Source organism: Pelodiscus sinensis, chromosome 30 (genome assembly GCF_049634645.1).
Source record: "Pelodiscus sinensis isolate JC-2024 chromosome 30, ASM4963464v1, whole genome shotgun sequence".
Classification (NCBI taxonomy): domain Eukaryota; kingdom Metazoa; phylum Chordata; order Testudines; family Trionychidae; genus Pelodiscus; species Pelodiscus sinensis.
In genome coordinates, this window is record NC_134740.1 from 11,863,631 (window position 1) to 11,882,244 (window position 18,614).

Genomic DNA, 18,614 nt, shown 5'->3' on the forward strand with positions numbered 1-18,614 from the left:
AGAGTGTTTTGGCTGTGAAGGGAAGGACAGAGATAGGGGTGGGGATCAGAGTGATACATGGAACGGCCCTGATTCCCCTCAGAAATCTTTCATGCTTTGGGTGTCCACCATGCCCAGCTATTCACTTAGAGTACGGCTACACCGTTTTTCTTTTCGGAAGAGGTATGCAAATAGCACTCACATTTGCATACCTTCTTCCGTTTTTTTCCCCGGAAGAGGCTTTTCCGCCATTTAGCCCCATCTATATGGGGCTGAATGTTGGGAAAAAAACCCTCTTTCAAAAGCCCCTGTAAACTCCAAGGAACGAGAGACTTTCAAAAGAGGGGGGTTTCCGACAGTTGGCCCTGTGTTGACGGTGGGAAAGCCTTTTCCAGAAAAAACCAACCACAGAAGACGGTATGCAAATGTGAGCGCTATTTGCATACCTCGTCTGAAAAGAAAAACCGACCCAGTGTAGCCGTACCCTAGAAGTGGTGAGTTACCAGTCTTGTTTCTATTGGCCCGGCTCCTGTGCAGTCCATGGAGGTGCATCCGTTTCCGTTTGCACCATCTGAAGATCAGGATCAGGATGGGGGTGGATAAAATGCCGTGTAAAAGGTGGAACAAAGTGCAATCCCAATACAGCCGCTGTAGCTGAGTTGGATCCCCTCTTGGTATGAACAGCAGTCTCTGTACTTGGGCATGAAACTGAAACACTGAAATGCCAACAGTACCTGAAAACCCCTTTCCAGGGAAATGTGACACCCCATGATTCAACCTCTTCCATGGCGGCTCATCGATCATATTCCATTGGAACGCCACATAGACGCCCTGCTGCTGGCATCGGATCCCATTCCCAGCTCTCTGTCAGGATGGGCTGGGAACATCACCCGCCTGCCTGTCGGTGGTGTCATCGCCTTGGGCCCTTTGTGTCTCTGCAGGGTCAAGGGCTGTCAGGAGACTTGGGGTCTCTGCTTGGCTCTGCCACTGACCAGCTGTGTGACCTTGGGCTTGTCACCTGCCCTCTTTGTGCCTCTGTTTCCCCTCCCATTCTCTGCCTCCTCTGCTAGGACTGGGGTTGCTTGTGGGACAGGCTGGGTCTGATCATTTGTAGCTTTGGCGCCCTGTTTTGTAGCATTTGTATTTAGCAAGCAGAAATCTGGGAGAGAGGATATTCTGCTAGAGAAGAGCTCTGTCCGTGGAAAGAGCTAAGAGATACAGGCTGTAGCTGGGGGCTCTCACACTATCCTCCTTTTAAGGCACCAGTATATGTAATACCGACGCTGTTGCTACCAACTTTGCTGTTTGTTCAGTTTTACCATTCAACACGTATCCCTTTGAACTAGAACCACACTCCATTGCAGTAGAGGGGCTGGGGTCAGATTTTACCATTATTGGACTATACTGATGTTCCCACAAGTTCCAATCTAACTTGCCAGTCTGGGATAATGAGGCATTTTCTGTGAAATTACATCGAAGAAACACTGGTTTGACAACTCCAGAAATCCGGGGAAGTCTGTTATTCCTGAAAGACAACCTGTGTGCTAGTAAACTCAAAACATTTGTTCTCCTTAATTTACCTGAAAATGTTTCCATTTCCAGTGGTTTACTTTGGGGTTGTCCCGTTCTTGATGAACTAAAACAAAAGCTTGGTTTTCATAATGTCTATCACAAGTCACCTGTTTGCTTCTGAGAGGGAAAAAACCCTTGAGCAGCTGGAAACATTTCAATAAACACAGATAACAAGTTGGGAAGAGTTCTCCTTGTCACTCCCAGTTGCATTATCAAATCTGTCCAGGACATTAACACCGAACCCTGTTGGACTGAAACAACAGACTTACCGTGCCGGGCGTTGCGGGATTTTTCTCAGCCTGTGTTACACCAGACACTTCACTGCCGGGATTCTGCTGTTATTGCCTGTCTGTGAATAATGCCCCTTCGCGGAGTTATCCAGCAGCTGGTTCCTGGACCCTCTACTGTATTTCCCCATCTCGGGCCAGCTGAAGGACTAAACAGGTTGGAGGCAGGAAGACACCCACCTCCAGCTGAGAAACTGTTCCTGGCTTGTTCAGGCTGCAAACATGGTCACAACGCAGGATGTTGTGCTGTCCTTTGGAGCCCGGTCTCCAGGGCTGTAAACCCAGCTCTGATTTCACCTCCGGAGCAAACTTCCTTGTCACCCTGCCCTAGCTGAGCCGGACCCCACAGAGGGGGATCAGCACCTGCCACGGATCTCCCACAATGCTGAAGGCGGAGCTCAGGGCAGAGCTGTGAGAAGGAGGTGGCAGAAGAAGCTATTCATTGGTCGCACCAGCGTGTCAATGAGAAGAGCCCAGATCTGACGTGCCCTAGAGCTCCAGCTGGCCTGGGGCAGCCTGGTCCTTTATCAACCTCACCCAATCCCCTCTGGGAGAGCAGAGATGTTTCGTCTCCTGTGTTGCACCAGCAGCTCTTGGGATGCAGCCACCAGAGAACCTCACAGCTCGGGCTCTTTGATGTTGGTCACTAAGGCTATGTCTAGACTGCAGGCTTCTTTCGAAAGAGGCTCTTTCGAAAGCATCTTTCGAAAGAGCCTCTTTCGAAATATCGCGTCTAGACAGCAGGCGGATCTTTCGATAGAGCAAATCCGCTTTTTTGAAAGAGAGCACCCAGCGAGTCTGGATGCTCTCTTTCAAAGACGGCCTCTTTACATTGAAGAACGCCTTCCTTCGAAAGACGAACTTTCGAAGGAAGGCGTTCTTCCTCGTGAAACGAGGTTTACCGCCATCGAAAGAAAAGCCGCGTTCTTTCGAAATAATTTCGAAAGAACGCGGCTTGAGTCTGGATGCAGGGGAAGTTCTTTCGAAAAAAGGCTACTTTTTTCGAAAGAACCCCTGAGTCTGGACACGGCCTAAGAGGTTCCCCACAACAAACACTAAGGGTACATCTAGAGTACAGGCTTTTGTCGACAGAAGTTTTGTCGACAGATACAGTCGACAAAACTTCTGTCGACAAAGAGTGTCTAGACTACATTCAGTTCTGTCGACAAAGCAAGCTGCTTTGTCGACAAAACCCTGTAGTCTAGACACAACCCTACATGCAAGAACACCTTCTGTCGACAGAATTCTGTCGACAGAAGGCGTTATGCCTCATAAAATGAGGTTTACCAGCATCGACAAAACTGCTGAGTTCTGTCGACGTTATGTCGACAGAACTCAGTGGTAGTGTAGACGCAGGTATAGTTTTGTCGACAAAAGTCCACTTTTGTCGACAAAACTCTGTAGTCTAGACACACCCTAAAAGTTTAGAGCAATTTCTTAAACAGGTATAAACTAAGACAGGTCCACTGAGCTGCAAGTAGCCAGGGTTCTTTACCTCAAATGGACTTTTGGCGCTTGGATTTCAGTGGAGCTAGTTTACTTTATGCTAGTTGGGGATTTGCCCCTAAGGTGTCTGTTGAGCAGTTTTCACCATCTGGGGAATCTGGCTTCGTTAATTCCACTGGCATTGCTGCTGATTTACACCAGGCTTGATTCTTGCCTGTTCAAGCCAATAAAGTTTTGGCTGTTACACCCCAGCTTGGAATCTTCAATCTTTTCAAATACATTTCCTCTGCCTGGGAATCAGAGCTGAAGAAGGGGTAGTAGGCCTGTGTCGGGATGGTGTGTGACTTTGGATAGGCAAAAGAGCTATCTTTGTGTCTGCCAGGAGAGAACGTTGATAAGATCACAGTGCAGAAGAGATTGTATCGTTAAGCATCGGATTAAAGTTTGAGAATCCTCAGTTGAAAGGCATTCACTGGGACATAGAAACCTACCAAAGGGAGGGAAGGGAATATTTCAGGATCAGTGCCTAAGAAGGAAGGAAGAAATTGTAGTTAATGGGCTGATCAAATGATCTGCTTTGAAATCGTCTCACAGTTTGGTTTTGTTCCTGAGAAACCGATGATACATTGAAACCAAGACAGTTGGGTCTACAGGATAATGGTGACCTCTAGTTCTTCTGTTCTGAGGAGGGGTAAAAAACAGTTCCTCATTTACTCTCACCGTACCAGTCATAGAAATGTAGCCGTGTTAGTCTGGTGTAGCTGAAACAAAATACAGGACTATGTAGCACTTTAAAGACTAACAAGATGGTTTAAATATTCCTGTGCATCCAGAAATATAATTTATGCTGTCATGTGCCGAAAGTGTCCGTCTGCTTTGTACATTGGACAAACGTCTCAGACACTTCGCCAAAGGATCAATGCCCACAAAACAGATATTAGACAGGATCACAAAGAAAAAACAGTTTCTTGCCATTTCAACCAGAAAGGACACTGTCTCAACGACTTAATTACCTGCATCCTGTTTCAGAAGCCTTTTAAATCTGCACTTGAAAGGGAATTCTCTGAACTGTCATTCATGCTAAAATTCAACACTCTACGCGTTGGTCTCAACAAAGACACTATCTTACCCATTACAAAGATAGCTTCCCCAATGTGGGAGAAAAATCAAATAACTCCAATTGTGTCTAAGTGGGGACTGTGCAGAAATCAAACCTCTCTAAAAGAAAACTGCTGTAAGGGTTAAAAGTTTTCCAGACCTCTCTCCCTGTATCAAAGTGAAATCAAATTAACTCTAATCAAGACCCTTACAATGCCTATCTCAAGTTCATGAATACTCCTAGTCTGTCACAATTTGTCATGTAAACCCTTATCTTTGTCACAGTTTGCCTTGTAGACTTCTCCACTCAAGTTCTGATGTGGCTTTGTTCTGTAAAACTTACTTCTAGCACTCCTGGGGTGAACAGAAACATCTCAGAGTACTTCTGCTGAGACTTTGACATGTTAAAGGAAAACAATCAACAACTAAACTGTCTGAGCATACTGTATAAAGGATCCCTGAACCTGTCGCTTGGGGCTGACTGCTATTGCTCTGCTGTCAGCCTGCACGCATGCATAATAAAGTTTTCCTTCTAGGTTTCTCTCCTGCCTCACTGATTTGATTTGACCTCCGGCCTCGAACCCTTCTGGGGGTTCTGTACCCCAGGGGAGCGAGATTTCCCCCACACCAATTATCACCTCTAATACCATTAGCTCACAGACATTTACCTTTCCTCCTCCCCCGCATCCCCCTTCTGTTCTGAAATTTGATTTGTCCTTTTCATATGTGTTCATTTTTTAAATTGCATCCTTTGGTATATATGGTTGTGACAATTTTCTTCCACTATTTGATCTGAGGAAGTGGGTCTGGCCCACGAAAGCTCATCATCTAATAAACCATCTTGTTAGTCTTTAAAGTGCTACATAGTCCTGTATTTTGTTTCACCTACCAGTCATGATTTTATAGACCTCTATTATTTCCCCTTCCTAGCTGTTTCTTTTCAAAGCTGAAAAGTCCCAGTTTTATTAACTGGTTGGATGAATCTCCCAATCTAATAGCTCTAGAAGTTCTAATAGTTCTTCAAATGGCCAGTTTTGACAATATTCAATTTGAAAAAAAAATTGAGCAGGTCTGCTTGGATCACCTGGCGGTTCCTTGGAGGATCAATCTCTTGTCATTGATGTGATCTTGGGCACTGGTGGGACTTCGTCTTGGCTCTCAGCCTGTGGTTCGCAGTTGTGCAGTCTGTGGTGGAATGAAATGGTTTAGTTTAACTGAAGTCTTTGAGCTCAACATAGGGGGTATCTAGATGCGATTTAGTGGCCTACAAATTCTGTTATAGGCTTGTCCTTCACAACAGCCTCTAGGAGTTCCACAGGTTGATAGTAGGTTGCATGAAGAGATGCTTCCTTTCACTTGTTTTAAACCTGCAACCTATTCATTTCATTTGGTGACCACTAGTTCTTGTGTTCTGAGGAGGAGTAAACATCACTTCCTCATTTAGGGCACGCCTATAATACATGGAAGATGATCTTCTGGACTTCGAATTAGCGGATCAAGTATGGATTTGTACATAGAGTGCTGAGGGCCTCGCCCCTTCTGTGTGTGTGGAGAAGAGATTCTCCCACCCCCACCTTGCCCAGGGCCCCAGTAAGTCTGTTGGCCCTGCTGGCCATAGTACCACTGATATCAAAAGGCAAGATGCCTATTGGGCTAAAAACAGGCCTAGCTGCTCCGAAGTCAACAGAACTGAACAAGTTTTACACCAGCCCATGGTCTGGCCCATGGTTTTTAGTCTTTGCCTCTGGGTACCTCCTAATGGCCAACGTTGAACACCCAGGACCACATCCTCTGGTGGCTGCATCCCAAGAGCCCTTCCCTGCAAATTCTCTGCTCTCTCGGTGGTAATCACATGGAGTTCATGAAGAAAGTTGCTGTTTCAGGCCCTCTGAGGTTGCAGGGCTCTGAGCTATTGTAGGTCACATGACGGTGCAGTGAATATAGGCGTTGTTCTGCGGCTGTGTAGAGATGCCCTGCATATCTCAGTGCTGCCTGCGTGTGAGATCCAGGGCAGGCGCTGTGAGGTTAAGGGCGGCTAGGAGAGATTGTCAGGATGGTTTGCGCCCGAGAACCAAGAGCAGAGCTGGGCTCACAGCCCCGGAGTGCTGATTCCGCCACTTAGCCCCAGAACAGGGGCATCCCGGGCTGTGACAACATCGGAAGCCTGCACAACTTGGAGCTAGAGCTGGGAGAAAGATTCGGTCCCTCGTTGCATTTAGTCTCCCATCTCTTGGCCAAACCAAGGAGGAAGCTTCCATCTACGGAATGGTCTGCTAAGAACTGCAATGAGAAGCAGAAACTCAGAAATCCAGCAAAGGGATGCAAATGACTGGAGATAAAGTGGTGGGTGATGATAGATAGATAGATAGATAGATAGATAGATAGATAGATAGATAGATAGATAGATAGATAGATAGATAGATAGATAGATAGATAGATAGATAGATGTGGAGGATCAAATGCCGACACAGTAAATTTGCTCTTTCAATTACATATGGTAGGTGACTCATATGCAGGGCAAATTTCAGAACATAAATATGAATTGCAAATAAAGCTCTGGAAGTTGTTTGCTATTTCAATCAAACCGCTAGAGCTTCTCCGAATGGTTTTATTAAAAAATGATTTTTTGTAGACGTGCCTCCCAAACACACACATTTTTTATATTTTGGCAACTCAGAGGCAATCGTTTTCAGCTACAAATTGCATAAAATTTAAAGTATTCACCCTAAATCTCCTCTCTCCCCCAGTGCTTGGTCCTGCCGAGAGGGCCGGGGACTGGACTCGATGACTCTTGAGGTCCCTTCCAGTTCCAGTGTTCTATGGTCCTATGAGTCTAGGCAGCAGTGTAGCGGTGGCAGCAGAAATACCAATGATATTATCGCTGGTCTGTACTCAGCTCAGCCTTGCCTCTACTGCTGCTAACCGTGCTGGTTCAGAGAGACCAAGCGGGAGTGAGTGAACACAAGAGAGGAATCCTACTGGAGACATCACGATGGTTTCATGCCAAGTTGAGAGCCGCATGTTTGTGCCAACAGGGTTCTGTCAGAACTGGTAGATTTGGGTGGTTGTCTGTCTCATCCTTCACACTGCATCTTTATCCAGTTACATCGTGGGCCAGCAGGTGTAAACTGACCCGCTGCATTGACTTGAAGGGAGCATTTCCACTTTACATGTGATTGTGATGCTGATGGCTCTCACTGTCACTCCCAATTTACATCCCCTGGGGGTCACGAGTGGTTCGCACCTTGGATGCTCACGTCAGGTGATGTTATTAGGATGAGAATCAGGGTTAGGCCTTCTCTCACCCTAATCCTGACCAGTGCCCATCTCCTTTCCTCCACAGGCTGGACACAATGTGCTGAGAAGAAAAATGTCATGGCCATTCCCTCGGACCCTCTAACCCTAACCACGGGTCTTCTCCTTGCTGCCTTCCACAACCATCGCAGAACATGCCGAGGAAGAAAATGTCCAACCGAACCACCGTAACCGAGTTCCTGCTCCTGGGATTCTCTGATGTTCGGGAAGTGCAGATTTTGCACTTTGTGCTGTTTCTGGTGCTTTACCTTGTGGCCCTATTGGGGAACCTTCTCATCATCATGGTTGTATCCCTCAACCATCATCTTCACACCCCCATGTACTTCTTCCTGGTGAACTTGTCCATCCTGGACCTCGGCTCCATCTCCGTCACCATCCCCAAATCTATGGCCAACTCCCTCCTGAACACCAGGTTGGTTTCTTATAGTGGGTGTGTTGCCCAAGTCTTTCTTTTTGACTTCTTCAATTCAGCTGATGTTGCTTTACTGACTGTCATGGCCTATGACCGATACGTCGCCATCTGCCAACCCCTGCATTATGAGACTGTGATGAAGAGGACAGCTTGTGTCCACATGGCTGCTGGGGCTTGGATCACTGGTATTGTCAATTCTGCAGTGTTGACCGGGAGCATGTTTGCAAGAACCTTCTGTAGAGGCAACACCGTAGATCAGTTCTTCTGTGATATCCCTCAGCTAATCAAGCTGGCCTGCCCTGATTCATACCCCAGTGTAACTGGAGCTATTGCCTTGTGTGTGTTTTTAGCTTTAATCTGCTTTCTTTTTATCATTGTGTCGTATGTTCAAATCTTCAAAGCGGTGCTGAGAATCCCCTCGGAGCAAGGCCAGCATAAAGCCTTCTCCACCTGCCTCCCCCATCTCATTGTCATCTCCTTGCTACTTAGCACTGGTTTCTTTGCCTACCTGAAACCCACCTCCAGCTCAACAACATGGCTGGATCTTGTGGTGGCTGTTTTCTATTCCCTAGTGCCTCAGGTAATGAATCCGGTCATCTACACTATGAGGAACAAGGAGATCAAAGCTGCCCTGTGGAAAATGATGGGATTGAGTCTAGTCTCCAAAAATTAAAGGTTCATTTTTCCTTTGCTTCTGTGTGTCTTTACAAACACAATCAGCTGCTGGCATGAGAATATAGCCCACAAGTTATACATGAACACTGGTGTATTTTACACTGGCAAATACCCAAACATCCCTTCAGTCACTGGAGTGAATATAAGCTTACATCAAGGGCTAGTCTAGACTGCATCCCTCTGTCAACAGAGGAATGCAAATCAAGCACACTGACATTGCTAATGAAGCAGGGATTTAAATATCCCATGCTTCATTAGCATAAACATGGCCACCGCTTTTTTTCAAAACAGAGTTTTTTCAAAATAACCCCTATAGTCTTGACATGGCTCTGTCAAAAATAAACCATTTTTCGACCAATCCTGTATTCCCCAAAAAATAAGGTTTACAGGATCTGTCGAAAAAGGGTTTATTTTTGACAGAGCCTCATCTAGACTGCCTTTAAAAAAAAAACCCCTCCATTTTGAAAAAAAGCGGTGGTCATGTTTATGCTAATGAAGTGCAGGATATTTAAATCCCTGCTTCATTAGCAATTTCAATGTGCCTAATCTACATCTCTCTGTCAATAGAGAGGTGTAGTCCAGACACAAGGTCAATAAGTTAAATCTCTCTCTCTCACTCAACTGACAATCAAATAGGAATGTCTGTTGGATGCCATGAGGTGGTGTGATAGTACAAGGAAAAGTCACATTTTTTGTCTGTCTGATCCCACACTCTTCTTTTGTTTCCTGTATCCATATTGGGCACAACCATGCACAAAGTAATTATAATGATTATCAACATCAGCCGCCGGCAAATTCTGAAATCGTCCTTCAGACTGGGTGTGACTAGATTCACACTGGGAGGGATGCAGGATACCAGGTCCATGCATGGAACAGCACTTTTCTCACTTACACCAAAGGTAGAATAAAATGACCTCAAAACTGTACTTACACCACTGGTTGAGTTTAGTTCCAAATCTCTTGTCCAAGACTTTGTTGCTATGAAATCACTTACATTAGCAGAACTACTCTGCACTAGCCAAGGTCAAGAGAAGCTGGGAATCTCACCCCTACATCTCTGTTGTTGCAATTTCTCCAGGCTGCCTGCAGCCATTTTCAGATCCTTTGGTGTATTGACTATGGTCGAAATCCATATCCCTTTGAAATGAATGGCTGAACCCCTCTGACTTCTATGAGAGCCACATTTGGCCTTATTATACAAGGTGGGTACATCTACACTACAGGCTTTTGTTGACAGAGACTTTGATGACAGATACTGTCGACAAAGCCTCTGTCGACAAAGAGCGTCTAGACTGCATCCAGTTCTATCGACACAGCAAGCCGCTTTGTCAACATGAGAGTGTAGATGCAAAGGACAGTGTAGATGCAATAATGCCTTCTATCAACAGAACTCTGTCGACAAAAGGCGTTATTCCCCATAGAATACTGCCGAGTTCTGTTGACGTTATGTCAACAGAACTCGGCGGTAGTGTAGATGCAGGTGTAGTTTTGTCGACAAAAGTGGACTTTTGTCGAAAAAACCCTGTAAGTCTAGACACACCCGGTGAGTTTGTCCATAAGAAACAATGGAAAATTTTTCTTTTCAAACAAGCATTTCCAGGTTCCAACTCTCCTGGATTTGGCCCAACATTTATTTCTTTGTTTCTTTAGTTTTAAAACCATTGAAAGACACCCGTCCTAGGTCTGGATTCCCTAATACATCGTGACTAATACTATAAAATCCCAGCAGCTATGTAATAACCATTGCGGCAGGAATTCAGTACATGGAGATTTGTACCTTAGATGCGGTCTCCTCTTATTTTCCATTTCCCTTTGAGATTCCTTTCCCTCCTCCCCATCACTGTTCATTGCCTAGAGAATAAATATTCCCCTCATTATTAATTTGAAATGTCCACGAGCAAATGAGCCAAGGGGATTCATCTTCATATAGGAAGGCTCAATACTGAGTCACAAAGGACACTTATTTTCTGGCACTGTGTCTACAACACAACACCTACCGTGCAAGACAACTAAACCAGGTCTCTCTGCAGAGAGACCTGAACCATCAGAAGCAGGTGGGGATTCCCAGACATGCTGTGGAGATCGTCTCTGCTAAACTGAGTGAAGGTATCGGATCAGAGATTTCAGTACCATGCCCATCATTCGTGAAGGTAAAGTGACCTTTTGCTTGTTCCTCTGTCTCTGCATCCACTAAAAAGTGTTGTCTGGGCTTTCCTAAGATAACAGAGGAGTCTAAACATCCACTTCTCCTTGAATTTCAGTGGGACCCAGATGTTATTAAGTGACAAAAGGCACAGAGAGGCAATTTGGGCCCTGAATGCCCACTAAAACCACTGACCTGCCATTGAAATTGGTCACTGCGATCACTGCCAGTTAGATCCAGGGTTTGCTTAGGGATGTTTTCAAACCCCATGAGGCCCTTCAGTCATAGAATCCTAGGGTTGGAAGAGACATCCGGAGTCATCGAGTCCAGCCTCCTGCCCAATGCAGGACCAATCCCAACTCAATCATCCTACCCAGGGCTTTGTCAAGCCAGGACTTAAACACCTCTAGGGATGGAGATTCCACCCCCTTCCTCTTTAGGCACCTAAATACCATTGGAAACCTGGCCCATAGGTCTCTGAAACTCATAGTCACGTTGGATGGTGAAAGCTGCTTGGAGCCAAAATCTCTTTAAAATCTAGTCACATATTTGGATAACGGAATCCAGCCATCCATCCCTATAGATTCCATCTATCTGTCTATCTATCCATCTGTCTATCCCTATAGACTCTATGGCTACGTCTAGACTGGCATGATTTTCCAGAAATGCTTTTAACGGAAAAGTTTTCCGTTAAAAGCATTTTCGGAATAGAGTGTCTAGATTGGCACAGACGCTTTTCCACAAAAACACTTTTTGCGGAAAAGCGTCCGTGGCCAATCTAGACGCGCTTTTCTGCAAAAAGCCCCGATCGCCATTTTCGCGATCAGGGCTTTTTTGCAGAAAACACATCTCAGCTGTCTACACTGGGACTTTTGCCCAAACGGGAGCAGAATAGTATTTCCGCAAAAAGCACTGATTTCAGACAGTAGGAAGTCAGTGCTTTTGCAGAAATTCAAGCAGCAAGTGTAGACAGCTGGCAAGTTTTTCCGGAAAAGCGGCTGATTTTCCAGAAAAACTGGCCAGTCTACACACAGCCCATATGTCTGTCTATCTATCCATCTATTTATCCACTCATCCATCCACCCATCCCCATATTTTATTATACCTATCATAGATTATTCTGCTATGTCTTGACAAACTAATATTCAGCTTGGGAAAACACAGTCACTACTTTTAGGTGAAATTGCTGATTTCTCATCTGAAGCAGAAAAGATGGGAGAAAAGATTTGCTGAGGGAAATAACTGGATGGGGATATCAGGAGACACATCCTTCCTATCTTACATAGAGCAGAAGAAGGAGTCCGTCCAATAAAAGATATCACCTCCCCCACCGTTTCTCATGATAATTCATGACAGAGATCTGCAGGATCTTGACTCGACCTGCAGGAATTGTATTTGTAAGAATATCCGTGTGTAATTCCTTTGGAGCCTTGGCCTTATCTTTCACTGCCTCTAGAGAGGACATGGAGTGGAATCTCTTCTCACTTACGTAGTGCAAATCAGGAGTCAATCCACTGCAGTGAATTGGGCTCTTTTCCCTCTCCCTTTGTGTAAATCAGAGTCATTTGTTCAGCTGAAGCATCTAGCTCCAGTCATTGCTGGGGATGGCTCAGACTTCACGATTAATGGCATAAGATGGACAATCGTATAGTCAGGGACTGAGGGTTGGGTTATTTATCCTTCCCAATGTAGTGGTGGAATGCATAGACCAGCACAAGACAAGCAGAGCAGAGAGGATATTGTACCTCTGTGATTGACCCTGCTATATCTGCTGTCAAAATATGGTGGCCAGTTTTGGTTCCTGCAATACAAGAAGAAGGATAAATTGTGGAGGGTTCAGAGAAGAGCCACAAGAATGATGAAAGGATTGGAAAACACACCTGGTAATGTAATGACAGATTCTTGGAGCTCAATCTATTGACCTGAACACAGAGAAGGTGAAGGGGTGATTGGTTCAGATCTGATAAATATCTATAAGGGGAACAAATATTTAATAGTAGGTTCTTCAATCTAGCAGACAGAGGTCCAACATCTTGCAAGGGAGGGAAATTGAAGCTGAAATTTCTTATTGGAAATAAGATGTACATGTTTTCAAGGCATGTAATTAACAATTGGAACAATTAACCAAAGTTCATAGTAGATTCACCACTGATGACTTTTAAATGATAATGGGCTGTTTTTCTCATTATTTTGGGGAAGTTCTATTCTCCGTGTGAATTGTGACACCTGGCTGATCACAGTGTTCTCTTTTGGCGTCGGAATCAATTATACTATTTTAAAAGCCACAAAGGCAGTAAAGTGTCCATATGCCACTGAGCAGCAGGATATTGGACAAGAGGGAAGATGGAAAAATCTCTCCTGTGTCGACTCTCATAATAGGAAGTGGATTATCAAGATAAAAATGAATTTATACCTTAGGGAAATCTATACTTCAGACAGAAGAGGGCTAAATAAAATGCTGGATAAATTGAGAAATAATGCTGGTTATACAGGTGAAATGCCAATCCAATCATTTTCCTGGTCAGGATTTGAGACCCAACTCTTGGTAACTTTGGGACAAATCTGAAGATATTGGCCACTTTTAATTTATCTTCTTCTATTGAAATTGCCACATTTTCTGTCCCATAGATGCAACCAAGAGAAAACAATGAATGGGACAATCGAACCACCATCACCAAATTCATCCTCCTGGGATTCGGAAATCTCCCTGAATGGCAGACGTTTCTCTTTCTTCTGTTCTTATTTAGCTACCTCGTAACAATGGCCGGTAACATCCTTATCTTTGCTCTCGTTGTGGGTGATCAACAACTACACACCCCCATGTACTTCTTCCTCGGGAACTTGTCCTGTTTGGAGACCTGCTACAGCTCCGCCATCCTGCCCAGGATGTTGGCCAGTTTCCTGACTGGGGACAGAACTATTTCTTTTAGGGGCTGCATTGTGCAAATGTATTTCTTCGGTTCTCTGGGAGCTGCAGAATGCTATCTCCTGGCAGCAATGTCATATGATCGGTACTTGGCAATATGCAAACCCCTGCACTACCCAACCCTGATGAACAGTCGGTTCTGTCTCCTGCTCGCAGCTGGCTCTTGGATAAGTGCGTTTCTGGCAATTAGTGTAATTGTCCTATTGGTGTCACAATTAACTTTCTGTGATCACAATGAAATTGACCACTTCTTCTGTGATCTCACCCCTGTGTTAAAACTCTCCACAACTAACACCCACCTCATGGAACTTACGACATTCATATTCGCCTCGATTTTTACTCTCCCCCCATTTCTGTTAACGGTTATGTCGTATGTTGCTATTATAGGCACCATCCTGAGAATCTCATCTGCTATGGGGAAGCAAAAGGCCTTTTCTACTTGCTCCTCTCATCTCATGGTGGTGACCGCTTTCTATGGGACCCTGATGATTGTGTATGTCTTACCCAAAAACGATGCCCTGAGGGACCTCAATAAAGTGTTCTCAGTCTTCTACACGGTCCTGACTCCCCTTCTTAATCCACTCATCTACAGCTTGAGAAACCGGGAGGTAAAAGAAGGCATGAGAAAAGTGTTAAGTAAACTTCTGCTCTGCATCAGAATTCAAACACTCTGAGCCCATTTATTTAGGAGACTATAAAACAGAGAGAGTCTATGGCTCTGTTGTCACCTATGTGACTTAGGCACCTAGACACCCCTGAAAGTTCCACTAGTCGGTTAAATACATTTCACCTTCTGGCCCCTATATATGAAGTTGCTCAAAAGTCATCAAAGTTGATTTCAACCTCATTAACAGACAATACTGACTTTTAAAAAATAAAAAATATTATAAAATTTGAAAGGTTTTATTTCACAAGACGACTTAAAACTGTTTTTTAAAATTAGTTTTTTTAATATAAGCCCATTAAAAAGAAATTTTAACGTGTGTTTTCAGTGGCAAAATGGAAAAAGGACACGAGGTATATGAACTATTTGGGGAAAAACTTTCTAGGTACTACTTATGTATGCCAGTGGATACTGGGAATTTTCTGTGCTTGACTGTGTCAAACTGTAATCACTCATTAGATTCTAATGGCATGTCTACACTGGGGGAGAAATTCAATTTAAGCTACAAAACTCCAACTAGGAGAATTGCTTAGCTGGAGTCGACATACCTTAAATTGAATTTCTGGGGTGGCCCCACTGTTGGAGGTTGATGGGAGAAATGCTACCATCAACCTCCGTTACGCCTCATGAATCCATGGAGTACCAGAGTCAACAGAGGTGCCCTCAGCGTTTGATTTAGCAGTCCTTACTAGACTTGCTAAATCAAATTCCAGAAGATTGATCTCCAGAGTGTTGATCTACATATAAGTATAGTTGAGATTTAAGGCTGATCTTTGCCTTCCTGTTTTCTCCCAACCCCCTCCCTCGGATTAACATTTCATGGGAGGGAGGTAGTGCAGGGCTAACAACAAAGGCCACATCTACGCTAGTGAGAACATCAATGTGGCGGTGGTTCTGACGTTCGATGTAGCAGGTCTAGTAAAGACCCACGAAATCTAACACAGACATCCCTATCAATGCTGGTACTCCTCAATTCACAAGGAGTAAGAGAAGTCGACAGGAGCGTTTCCTCTCATCGACCTCTATGCTGACGCCAGTGCAAAAGATCACATTAAGGTACACTGACTCCAGCTACGCAATTAACATAGCTGGAGTTGCCTGTCGTAATTTGAACTTCTGGGTAAGTACAGATGTGGACAAAGTGTCATTAACCTTCGAGGATCATGTGTTCAAATGGAGCACTTGCTGTGGTGGGATGAATAAATCCCACCTAATTTAAGAGGGGGGAGAGAGTGAGATTAATGCACCTGCTGTTTGGAAGGATGTAGGAAGATGAAATATGAAACCCAGTTTATTTGGGAGGTGTAAAGGAAGGCCTTCAGGGAAGTCCAAGAGAAGACTAAGTAGCTAAGGGTACATCTACACTACAAAGTTAATTTGAACTGAGCTAATTCGAACTAACGGATCTAGACTAAAAAACTAGTTCGAATTAGCGTTTTGCTAATTCGAACTAGCATGTCCACATTAAGTGGACCCTGAACAGGGCTTAAGGATGGCCGGAAGCAGTGCCGGCAGGGCATCAGAGGAGGACTTAGAGCGTGGAGATGCTGTCTCAGGCTAGCCGAGGGCTGTGCTTAAAGGGTCCCGACCCCCACCCCGGACAGACAGTTCTCAGGGGTGCCCCGCTTGCAAAGCAGTCCTGGCTTGGAGTGCCCGGAGTGCCCACACTGGGCACATCACACCACTCGGCCATCAGACCGGCTGCACTTGCTGCAGGCTGCCATCTGGGGAGAGGGGGTAATCGGGGGGCTGCAGGAGAGCTTCCACCCCAAAAGCCCGCAGAGCCAGCCCAGTCCTCCCCATCGGGGGCTCGTGCCCCATTCCTCCCTCACCTCCTTTCACTTACCCTTCCCTAGCCCCTCTTCTTGATGTACAAAATAAAGGACAATTGTGTTCAAAAATGGAATCTGTCTTTATTGAACAAAACTGGGGGAGACTGGGAAAAGGAGGTGGGAGAGGGGAAGAGAGAGGGTGGGAGAGGGGAGGGCAACTAAAATGATCAGGGATTGGGAACAGGTCCCATACGAAGAGAGGCTAAAGAGACTGGGACTTTTCCGCTTAGAAAAGAGGAGACGGAGGGGGGGACAGGATAGAGGTCTCTAAAAGCAGGAGTGGTGTGGAGAGGGTGCATACAGAAAAGTTCTTCATTAGTTCCCATAAAGAAGGACTAGAGGACACCAAAGGAAAGGAATGGGTAGCAGGCTTCAAACTAGTAACAGAAAGTTGTTCTTCACAAAGCAAAGAGTCAACCTGTGGAACTCCTTGCTGCAGGAGGCTGTGAAGGCTAGAACTGGAACAGAGTTTAAAGAGAAGTGAGATCAAGTCATGGAGGTTGGGTCCATGGAGTGGTATTAGCCAGGGGGTAGGAGTGGTGTCCCTGCCCAAGGTTTGTGGAAGGCTGGAGAGGGATGGCACGAGACAAATGGCTTGGTCACTGTCTTCGGTCCATCCCCTCCAGGGTCCCTAGGGTTGGCCGCTGTCGGCAGACAGGCTACTGGGCTAGATGGACCTTTGGTCTGACCCAGGATGGCCATTGTAAGCTCAGGGCTCAGGGTCGGGGGTCTCAGTGGACCACCTTGATTCTCTTGCATACCTGCTCCTGGGTGGCCAGCTGGCAGCTCTCCTGCCCTAGACGGCCACTTTCCTGTACCTAGTGCGGAGATTGTGGACGAGGTCCACGTTGTCCGCACTAGCCCAGGCAGGTGCCCGCCTCTTGCGGTCGCGGGCAAGCTCCCGGGAGCCGCCAGCCTGGTCCCGGGAAGAGGGGGTGGGCTGGGGGGCATCGGGTGGGTGGCTCGATCCGTGCCAGGTGCAGGGTCTGCTGGCTGGGTGCTGGCAGGCTTGCACCTGGCACGGGCACCGTAGCCAGCCCATGCCCCTTTAAGGGGTCCGGGGCCGGGAGGGGGGCAGACGAGTTTCCCTGGTGTTGGCCAGAGTGGCCACCAGAGAAACCTGGGGAGGGCTAGCCTCCCACTAGTTCGAATTAAGGGGTTACACACTAGTAAGTTCGAACTAGGCTTAATCCTCGTAGAATGAGCTTTACCTAGTTCGAACTAAGCGCTCCGCTAGTTAAGCGCCTATCAAAGTTAATTCGAACTTACGTCCGTTAGTTCGAATTAACTTTGTAGTATAGACATACCCTTACTTTCCCCCTGCATTGAACAAGCAATCATGGTGGGTTTTTTCTGATATGATTGATACCTAAGCAGGTATTTTGCCTTCCTAAAGAAGATATTTTAACTGTGTTGCTTTTCTTTTGACAGTGCCATTCTAGAGCCAGCTGCCCCGTAATCTTGTGCTATTTCGAAACAGGAAAATGCTATTTCAAAATAGTTTTTGTGTCTAGATGCATTATTTCAAATTAGCTTAATTCGCATAAACTATTTCAAATTAAGTTACTTTGAAATAGCACTGTAGTGTAGACATACCCAAAGTGGAAATAATTATTTGGAGTACACGGGATAGGAAAGGTGGAGATGGGTGGCTGTGTTGCAAATTTGTGAATGTAGATTGTCATTGTTTCTTTTGAGTGTGTGCAGGGCAAACAACCATCAGCCCATAGTAGACATGGAAAAAAATCCTTGTCGTCAATGCCTGGGCATCTTTCCCTTCACTACAACGGACTTTGGTGCTGGGTCTTTCTCATGGGATACACGATGTTGGAGTACATGAATCAGAATTTGATCAAAAAGGGGAGGGCCTCCATTTTGTATCTACGAACAGGACTTGAACTTCCGGGGGCTGGTAGGTGCTAGTGAGCTGATCGACTGGCAGCTTTTGATCTGATGACTTGCATAAACCAGTCCAATTCATACCACCCTTTCTTGAATTAGATTGCTCCCAATACAAGGTTACTCAGGGTTGCTTGATTGTAAATTTCTTCCCCCACTTTGGTTCCTTAGGAATAAAGTCTAGAGATCAAATAACCGGTGTGGTGTGCTCTCATGGCATCTTCCCAGCAGATCATGGGTGGCTATCCCTCCAAACGCTCTCCTGCTAGGACCATTGTAGAAGTGCAGCCCGAATGGTACCTCTCCCCACGCCAAACTGATTTGCTGCAGACCGGCGGCCACCGGGAGTCACCAGCTTCCACACAG

At 45.6% G+C, this 18,614-nt stretch overlaps 2 protein-coding genes across 2 annotated transcripts; both read left to right on the forward strand.

The window, feature by feature from the left end:
* Window positions 1-7,846: 7,846 nt before the first annotated feature.
* LOC142821166 (olfactory receptor 14A16-like) lies at window positions 7,847-8,782 on the forward strand. The gene has a single exon (XM_075911968.1). It carries the CDS (start codon window positions 7,847-7,849, stop codon window positions 8,780-8,782), a length of 936 nt encoding a protein of 311 aa, XP_075768083.1.
* A 2,038-nt stretch (window positions 8,783-10,820) lies between these two features.
* LOC102457976 (olfactory receptor 6N1-like) lies at window positions 10,821-14,450 on the forward strand. The gene is given in 3 exon segments (XM_075912208.1): window positions 10,821-10,934; window positions 13,556-14,425; window positions 14,427-14,450. Coding segments are annotated over 2 exon segments (894 nt in total). The 5' UTR covers window positions 10,821-10,934.
* The last annotated feature ends 4,164 nt before the right edge of the window (window positions 14,451-18,614 follow it).